This window comes from Trichogramma pretiosum, unplaced genomic scaffold, assembly GCF_000599845.2.
Source record: "Trichogramma pretiosum strain Unisexual culture from Peru unplaced genomic scaffold, Tpre_2.0 scaffold92, whole genome shotgun sequence".
Lineage (NCBI taxonomy): Eukaryota > Metazoa > Arthropoda > Insecta > Hymenoptera > Trichogrammatidae > Trichogramma > Trichogramma pretiosum.
Genome location: NW_019641705.1, coordinates 134675 through 145105, shown reverse-complemented (window position 1 = coordinate 145105; position 10431 = coordinate 134675). Strand labels below are relative to the sequence as shown.

Below are 10431 nucleotides of genomic sequence, written 5' to 3'. Positions count from 1 at the left end.
ATTTTCTCGGCTAAAACTCGACAATTTATCAGAGCTTATTGTGTACGGAATTGACACAAAATCATAGCTGATTCTGCGCGGATTTTGCGTTGAAATATTTCGCAAATTACCGTGGGAAAACTTTACAATTTATCAACCCCGATTTTGTACACAATCAACACAAAATCAAGACTGATTCCGCTCAAAATCAGTACTGTAATTTTGCACTACCGGTCAGCGCTGAATCAGTAATGAATTGGTGCCGTTTCATTGAAGATTCACCTGCAATTTCAGTCTGAAATCAGTAATGATTCTGCACTGATTCGTTCCTGATGCTTTCAGTAGGGATTTGTAAAAATAAATTCCAAATCGTATATACTTTAATATTTAGTAATCTGAAATAGTCATAGACCTTGATAATAGTATATTATGATACGTGTCACTTAAGCAAGCCGTTATAGCACGGCACGGTTAACAACCGAGCGAAGCGAGGGTGCTAGTGCCGTGTTAAGAATGGGCTACTTGAGTCATAAGTATCTTACGTTTTTTTATAGCACTGTGCTAAATTCACATTTAGGCCCCCTTTGGCTAGATATAAGGTGCTCATAATAGCGTCGCGGTGCAATAGTGAGCAGCTTAACGGCAAAGCGTGCCTTGAAGGTGAACTTTAGCCACGCAGTGCTATAGATATTTTTTCTCCCCCACTCTCACCTCAAATACACAACTTTGCGGTTATCGTAGGAAAAATAGTATCATCAACTAGTGCAGATATGGTTTTGCTAAAAAACCATAGCTGGAAAAAATACTATTCTACAGTTACAATCGTTGAATGATCTCTAAACATTTGTATTAAGCTATTAAAAAGTTCGTTTTATGAACTTAATAAGAAATCATTTCAGCTTCATTTCAAAATAAGTTGTGATGATATTTTAATAAATTAAAGTATAGACAAAGAAAAATTAGATTTTTTGATATTTTTTTCAAATATCAAATTTTTCAAGTATTTTAGAATAAATAGTATTGTACATAATTTTTTCACGAGTTTATATTTTATAAAATTTACAACTTTTTCAGGTGGAAACTGAATGCCAATGAATTGACAATGGTTTTTGTTTTTCACTGCCTCGCGATTCTATATCCTGATAATTAGTAATCCGGTGCTTACGAAGAAAATTTTCTTTTTTTTAAATTTGATGAAAAAATACTTTTTCGATTTGAACTGCAAATTTTTTTGAAAAACGCGTAATGATTAGATACAAAAAAAAGGGTTCTTACATCAGAAAACTTCCATACAAACAATTTTTTTCGTAAACACCGGTGAATATCACTACAATTGTTTTGATTCATTTATGAATAATTTCAGTCTGTTGGTAAACTTTATTATTATTCATCAAAACTGAGCCCCCAATGGTAATCAATCATCAATTTATACATTAAAAATTACTCATAGATAGTTTTTGTGTTGACTAATATAATTTGTGTTGTATAGTATAAATATAAACATATAACCATTTCACTAATCGAATTCACAACCCCAGTGTTCTTGAATTGAGTTTGTTACACAGTCTTTTAATTAGAATGTAACTAATCATTGTATCACGAATTTTAATTTAGAGAAATTATAAAATCGTGCTGTGTCATGCGTTTATTTTTGGATACGTCTAATTTTTTTCATTTTATGGAACAATTTTTTGTTTCTTGTCTTTGCAAAAGAAGTAATTGATAAAAAAGTATAGTTCTCACACACCTAGTTAGCATTTTCTTTAATAATTTTTCTTAAAAAGTAGTAATAATTTAGAAATATGTAAACTTCTGAAATCTAATTATATTATTAAGAAGTATAATATACCACAGATCCTCTCAGTATCCAATGTAAGCGTCCCATAAAAACTAGAGGAATAGTGTAAAATAAGCCGTATGCTTGTCCTCTAATTCTTATGTGAATTAATATTTAATGCATAGAGACACTATGGTATCGTATACTCCTCAATATTATAGAAAAATAATAAATTACAATTTTTAAGGCTACTTTCTAAATCATAAAGTCATTTTATTTCCTCATTACTGTGGTCTCGATAAAGGTAAAATTGTAGTCGGTCATAGACCAATCGTGTGCCCAAGAGGATGATACATAGTTCCCATATCAAGAGCTTGAACTCCTAATAAATCACTCATCGAATAAGTAAGACTAGCTGCTCTAGAAGCTGCCGCCGCCGCTGCTGCTGCTGCACCTGGATGGGGTCTGTAAGCTGCAGAAGCCGCTGCAGCGGCCAAGGCTCGTTTGACATCATAAACAGCTTGGGCTGCAGCGGCATTGGCTGGAGTAGCAGCAGCCGCGGCGGCAGCGGCAGCCGCAGCGTATTGATAATTTGCCGCAGCTGCAGCGGCAGGAGAAGACTGAGCCGTCGACACGGTACTCATGAGGCCCGGGGCGAGGAGAGCCGCTGCTGTAGCCGGATGTGAAGCCGCGGCGGCAACAGCAGCAGCGTGATGGGGATTACCCGAGTTAGCTACAGCAGCAGCAGCAGCGTGGGCTGCTGCTGCTGCTGCACTGGTTGGTAATGGATAAGGCGCATAACGATATGTCGCGGTGGTCGCATTAGTTGAACTTGGGGGTTGAGCGACCATCACCAACTCACCGTAAGCACCGCGACCAGCTGCTCGCGTCTTCGCCAAATTTGCTGGTAACATCACTTCTTTCGGTTGTGCTTTCTTACACTCAACCTGTAATCCAACAAAAGTTTGGTTCATATTAGATTTATGCCTTAGAATATTCAACATTTATACATTAACCTCTTCTGACTAGCACCTAAGACCTGCAATCGGGATGCATTAATTAGGTCATTTCTTCCCCAAAAATGGTAATTGTACAAGAGTCAAAATAATACTTTTGTTCAAAGCCATGCGCACGTATGTCACCTATCTGTACGTATTTTTGGTATGTTATAGTTCTCTGAAAAAAATAAACATACCTAATCATGAAAAAGGCTGTACTTGGCTCAAGAAATACAAATCTTCTTGAGCTAAGCTGAAATTTATCCTGACATAGTAGAAAAGTGACCGCATATTTGTGCGGCAATGACTCGCTACTGGGCCTTCGCAACTTCGTGTTTGGACTTCAAAGTCCCGTACATGAATCATACAATAAATACAAAACAAACACCAAACTGAACGATTGATGAACTGACTTGATTTTCAAGTCTAACATACGATCACTAAACAATATAATACATCAGCCACTGCAACCAAGCAAGCAGCGAGCAGACAGCAGAAATGCGCACCCTATGTAGATGTTTGTGCGAGACCAAGCTCCATATACAGATTAACGAACGCTTTGACTGTTGACTCACACATCCACACACACACATCGCAGATTATGTAAAATAATGCACACGCTAAAATAATTCAACACAGCTCGTCTGCTTAAGTGCCTGTTTTTAAGCCTTTGTATCGTAGGAAAAAGTGATTTTCAAAGTTGCGTTAGGAAACTCGAAAAACTCTTACAAAATTTAAGATTAGGTTTTCAATGCGATAAAAAAATAGTATATTTTGCACCTAGGGAGTCAAAAACTGGAAAGTCTCAGAGCACGCAGAATTTATCAGCCGAGGCGAAGCCGAGGCTGATAATTACGTGCTCTGAGACTTTCTTTTTTCGCTACATAGGTGCAAATACACTTTTTTGTGAGTCCCCCAGCCTAAAGTAACATTTTGGTTTTGCTCAGCGGGAGCAAAATGTTATTTTAGGTTGGGGTAGCACAAAAAAACCATTTTTCGAGATTAGTATCGGCTCATATCGCCGTCCATAGATTTTTCAAAAATTTTAATGATTTTATCTGAAGTTTAGAAGCACTCAAAAAATCTGCAAAAATTCAAGGTTGTTTTATTGTCAAACGGGTACCTTCGTGAATTTTCTCAGATATTTTAAGGGGAGTCATACACTAATTCACTCCTCTTTGTCATTTTTTTATATAAACCACAGTTTAATGTCAATCTACATTTTCAACATAAAATTGACATCTTTGAGCCCTAAAAGATGTGAAAAAAATTGCAAAATAGGCCTTTGCATCTAAAAATAGCTCGTTTTTGCTATTTTATCCTTTCGGCACTGTGCGCAAGGTTCAGATCAGAGTTTTTGAGGTGGGAGTTCCTGATAGGTCTCAACTTCTTCAGAAAAGTATCCTTTATGGGCTGAGTTTTGTGTAATTTTGATTTGAGTTATAAAAAAGTTTGTAAGCCAACAGATGTGAAAAAAGCAAGATAACAAAAAAAGTTGTCAATGTTTTTGGGCATATATTGAATAATAGAACTGATATGAAGGTCAAAATCAAAATTACACAAAACTCAGCCCATAAAGGATACTTTTCAGAAGAAGTTGAGACCTATCAGGAACTCCCACCTCAAAAACTCTGATCTGAACCTTGCGCACAGAGCCGAAAGGCCAAAATAGCAAAAATGAGCTATTTTTAGATGCAAAGGCCTATTCTGCAATTTTTTTCACATTTTTTAGGGCTCAAAGATGTCAATTTTATGTTGAAAATGTAGATTGAGATTAAACTGTGGTTTATATAAAAAAAATGACAAAGAGGAGTGAATTGGTGTATGGCTCCCCTTAAGTCAAATCGGCTTTAGAGTCAATAAAGGCGTTTAAAGGGGAGGAGAGTAGAAGCGACGGCGGGAGGAGGGGGGCTAAAAGTTTGGTTACGGAATTTTTTTATCATGTACACCAGTGGACTTAGATACTAGGACCTCGAAAATTCGCAATCGATTAGCTGCTTCCTTCACTGTGCAATGCACGTCGTGAAATTATAGTCACACGCTGTTGTTTTAAAACCGCAAATTTTATTCAATCGCAAATTTTCGAGGTCCGAGTATCTAAGTCCACTGGTGTACGTCCAGATCGGTGACATACGTGCGTAAGCGTTTTGTACAAAAGTATCATTTTGACCCATTTATAATTATTGATTGCAATGCGTATTGTTTTTTACACGCGCATATTAATTGAACTTGACTTTTTCAGTTTATGAATTGACATTATTGATTATGATCGGAAAAAATGTACTAATTTTTTTCAAGATCAATCAATATAACAATAATTAACGTTTTTGATAATAACTGACGGTAATGTTAACCAATTATCATAATTTAGTAATAAGTTGCGCCGACCCAAAAGGATTTATTATATGCAACTGAGGTTGTTTAAACTTTTATATTGCTTCAAACAACGATTTAAATCATATTAAATGCCATATTGAGAGATTTTTAAAGGTTATAATCTACTGAATAAAATGCATAAGTTAGTTTTCTTTGAGTTCATTCTGGGCGGTTCTCATATAGATGTGCTCATAAGTATGTTCTTATCAGTCTGAAGAGGTTGGCATTGTATAAAAATCTCAACATAAAATTGACATTATTTATTTTTCATGATTTCACATTTTTATACATGAAATTTATTATTTTAAATATAATTTTTTTAAATTAATTGAAATAATTTCAAGCTTACCATTTTGTTATTAATCTCATGGAAATGAATTTCGCATACTTTATCTACAACATCTTCGCTTTGAAACGTAACAAACCCAAAGCCTGTAACAAAAAAAGTCGAAATTTTATTGAAATCTCAGAAAAGAAATATCTTAAACAGTTGAATTATTCGCTAAATGACTTATCATTACACTTCTTGATTCGCTTGCTTTAAAGCAAATTAAATTACTATAATAAATGTGAATTTTTCCAAAAAAAGGAGCTCACAGTATATTAAGGGCTCAAAGGGGGCTTAAATAATTATATATTTCTATTTATTGTATTAAGCTGAAAAAGTGAAAAAAAAATTTTTTTCAGAAAACAGGCATAAGAGCCTTTTTCAATACCCCATTTGAAAGTACTTTGTCCAGTTAAATACTTACAAACATATAAATTAACTTGTATCAGCCTATGACCCCTCAGCGAATAGCACTGAGGATATCTAAGCTGTTTGTCGTAAGATTCTAAGTGATGGCTTGACACGACTAAGTTCTAGGTCATTTCATTTTCTTCAATGGATCATTATCCATCAACGCAACCTCAAGCTAAGAATAAGATCAACTTTGACTACTTCCACATACAATTTAATAAAATATTTTATTCATTAATGATTATTTTTGATAAATTTTAATAAAATATTTTATTTATTTATTAATGATTATTTTTGATAAATTTTAATAAAATATTTTATTAAATTGTATGTGGAAGTAGTCAAAGTTGATCTTATGCTTAGCTTGAGGTTGCGTTGATGGATAATGATCCATTAAAGAAAATGAAATGACCTAGAACTTAGTCGTGTCAAGCCATCACTTAGAATCTTACGACAAACAGCTTAGATATCCTCAGTGCTCTTCGCTGAGGGGTCATAGGCTGATACAAGTTAATTTATGTGTTTGTAAGTATTTAACTGGACAAAGTACTTTCAAATGGGGTATTGAAAAAGGCTCTTATGCCTGTTTTCTGAAAAAAAATTTTTTTTCACTTTTTCAGCTTAAAACAATAAATAGAAATATATAATTATTTAAGCCCCCTTTGAGCCCTTAATTTAGCATTCATGAGGAGTTTTCTATTTTGAAAACTCATATTATAATGTCTTAACGAGTTGAAAAGCTCTTGCATTAACGCAAACAGGACAGGATGTGAGGACCAGCTGTCCTGGATTGTCACATAATTTCTTTCTATAATGAATTTTTTGATCGAAGTTTGCAAATTAAAAAATAAATTATTCATAAGTCTATAGACTACTTTTGCGTTCATGCTCTGCAGACTTGAAGGACCAATTGGTTGAAATATCAAAATTCAACATAGTGAATATAAAAATGGGATCTCATCGATTAAAACCGTATGCAAACTTTTTTTCAGAATTTTTCAAGACAATTTTTTTGCGATATAAACGACAGTTTAATGTCAATCTACATTTTCAAGGCCTTTGTATCTAAAAATAGCGTATTTTTGTTATTTTAGCCTTTCGGCACTCTGCGAAAGGTTCAGATCAGAGTTTTTCAGGTAGGGATCCCTGATAGGAATCAATATCTTCAGAAAAATATTCTTTATGGGTTGAGTTTTGTGGAATTTTGATTAGAGTTATAAAAAAGTTTGTATTCCAACAGATGGGAAAAAAGCCAGAAATAAAAAATAGTATATTACGTGCCTAGGGAGCGAAAAACATGTTTATCGGACTCGGCTTCGCCTCGAACGATAATTACACGTGCTCTGAGGCATTCTTTTTGGCTTCATAGGTGCGTATACTATTTTTCATGAATCCCCCAGCAGAAATTCACTTTTTCGTTTCGGCCGCCGGGATGAAAAAGGTTACTTCGGCTGGGGTAGCATGAAAAATGTATTAATGTTTTTGAACAAATACTGAATGATAGAACTGATATGAAGGTCTAAATCAAAATTCTACAAATCTCAGCCCATAAAGGATACTTTTCTCAAGATTTGGATTCATATCAGGGATCTCCACCTGAAAAACTCTGATATGAACCTTGCGCACAGTGCCGAAAGGCTAAAATAAAAAAAAAGCTATTTTTAGATGCAAAGGCCTATTCTACAACTTTTTCCACATTTTTTAGGGCTGAAAGTTATCAATATTGTGTTGAAAATGAAGATTGACATTAAACTGTGGTTTATATCACAAAAATGCCAAAGAGGAGTGAATTGGTGCATGCCTCCCCTTAAATGCTTCATTTTAGAATTAAAAAATGATTCATGTTTTTTATGGAAAAAAATAAGGTCTTTAACGAAAAAATTTTTTACTGGAAAAGATTAAAATCGTTTTATGAACACTGCTTATTTTTAACTGATTTTTAACTGATAAATTTTAAAGATTGAAAAAATCTAAAACATCACTCGAGATATAGATCGAACACTTGGGGAATAAAAAACAGTCATGTGAAATGAATTAACCAGTGATTTTAAACTTACTGACGATTAAATTTTCATTTAAATAACATTCATAAAATAGAAGAGGGAGATCTAAAATTATAAGCTGGATAATTTATTCCATGCTTACTACTTAAAAAATAAGTTAGCATTCAATCATAGAATCAAAATAAAGCGTTCAGGTAACATTTAATGACGTTAAGGGGGGGGGGGGGGGGTAGAGTCTTGTTCGATGGTTTTCGAGCTTCATTTTAATAATTTTTTTTAAACACATAGTAAAATGAATTTAAATTATATACATTATAGTGAAAAATAAGCTAACTACAGCAAATTTTCTCGCACAACTGAAAAAAAAAGATCGATTGCGGTGGACACTGTTACTGGAAATCTATTCGACTGATACTTTCCAAATTTTTCCTACTATTTAAATACATAAATTATGAGGATATGACGTCGAGATATTTCGTTTAAAATGATTTTTGAGTCTTTCGCATCATTTTGAAGTGAAAAAAATGACTTTTTTTTAAGGTAAAAAGTCATCGTAAATGTTGGTAAAAAGCATTTAAAAATGCAAAAAGTTAAATTATCTCTACGTCATTACCTTATATATTATCTACTTGAATAGTGTGTACACCCCCCTCCCTCCTTAGATGGTCATATTTATTGATGTTACTTGGAACACGATGACTTTTAAAGTTATTTTCATCTTAAATTCATTAAAAGTTATTTACTAGATTTAGTTTTGCATAGTGTTGTTACACTCAAAAGATTGAATAGATAATTTAATGTATTTAAATAAAAAATAAAAATTAAAGATAGAGAAAGTGAAAGAAAGAAATTCTTGTGTATGTGTATACTGGCAACGGTAGCAGTGACGTAGTAGAAGAAAGAACAGAAAACTCCAAAGTAAAGAGAAAAGTCGTGAGAAGATGTGCAAGTGAGAAAGAGAGAAGCCTGAGTCTAACTGTATAACAGTAGCTAAAGCTTGCGGGATAGTTTCAAGTTCCGTTTCACTCGCTGTGAGAATAGTACCGGATTACTGGTGGAAACTGAGTCAGCGAGAGAGCGAGGTAATGCGGGAAAAGCTCAGCTTACTCTTACCCCAGTAATTCCTCGTTAAATATTGCTCTCACTCTAAAATTTGTGTGAAATGAGAGAAAAAGAAGAGGGAGGAAAGAAGAGAGAGAGAGAGAGAGAGAGAGAGAGAGAAAGAGAAAGAGAGAGAAATGAAAGAATGTTCACAAATTAATATTGCTAATTTTTCAAACTGCAGGCAACTTTCGGATAATCATTTCATTCTAGAGTTACATTATGTAAAACAAATTACTGGTAGAATTTCATCCATTGAGTTACAAGCTTAGATTAGTTTTGAAACTAACATTTTTTAATTCAAGTTTTATGATAAAGTTAGTAACTAAGAGTTAAAAAGTACATTATTTTACAAAAAAGTAATATTGAAATTTATAAATAATAACGTATCTAATAGTACGGTATTCAATACTTTTCTTATTCACGATACAATTGAAATATATACGTTGTCGAACATAAGTGGAATGAAATTCTCTTTTATATTAATTAAGACGATGCTCATTGATAAGAAATTTTTTCACGTGACCAAACACACTACTAATTGGATCAAAATTACACTAAATTTTTACACTACAAGATTAAAACGTTATGAGTATCATTTATTACTGGATCTTTATAAATATTTGATCAGTTGATCAACTGGATCGCACAGTGAAATTGGTTACCCGAACTAGTGTAAAGAGTCTTAATCTTCTTATATACTTCACATTTCTCAAAATTTACAAAAATACTTAAAAACTTGACTTTTGTCGTTTTTCTATTCAAAGATTAATCAGCGTGCTTTGTGTGGTTAATTCATAAATTGCAAAATGTTTTTCTGACTCGAGCAAGTTTGATTTCATTCGTCTAATTATGTGATTGCCGTAGTCATAAAGTTGTAAAGGTATTTGTGTTCCACAGAATCTAAAAATTTTTGGCAGGACTGCTTGTCTTTCGGTCAGTTGTAGTTGAGATAGCTAAGCTGATTATTGACTATCACAACAACAGCAGCGGTGAAGATTTAGTGCATGCTTTGGTCATCGACTGATAACTAAAGCTTCAAATGAACGAGATTAAAAAATACTGAACAAACACATTAACATATATAATTTGAGTAAATACTCCTACCTAGTAGAAGCTCTATGATGTATATTTTAATCATTTTTCAACATTGAGAAAAGTTTTTTTCCGAATATATAAAAAGTTTTGTATACTAAAAATTATATTTCAATCCTCGTTCGTCGAGATTGCATGTAGTAGTCCTTGTTGACGTCACAATTCACAACGTTTTAGAGATGTCAATTTTGGGCGCCTATGCCTCTCTGCCACGCGCTATCCCTCATTGTTTTTTGTTGTCACGAACGAATCGCACGTATAGAGATTTTTTCCCTTAAGGTTCATAGCTTTTTTATATTTTTCTTCAAACTTTTACGGTTTTTTAATATGTCAAAGCATAAGCGTAAACGCTCCTCGAGAAGC

At 33.5% G+C, this 10431-nt stretch overlaps 1 protein-coding gene across 3 annotated transcripts in view; it reads right to left on the bottom strand.

Annotated features, from left to right (window-relative positions):
- LOC106649717 (RNA-binding protein Musashi homolog Rbp6) overlaps positions 1-10431 on the bottom strand; it is a 162927-nt gene that overhangs the window by 48300 nt on the left and 104196 nt on the right. For all 3 annotated transcript variants that reach the window (XM_023462926.1, XM_023462925.1, XM_023462924.1), the window contains 2 exons: positions 5480-5562; positions 2619-2703 (listed from right to left, as the gene is read on the bottom strand). In XM_023462926.1, the coding sequence (XP_023318694.1) occupies positions 2619-2703; positions 5480-5562 (168 nt within the window). The remainder of the gene's footprint in view (positions 1-2618; positions 2704-5479; positions 5563-10431) is intronic.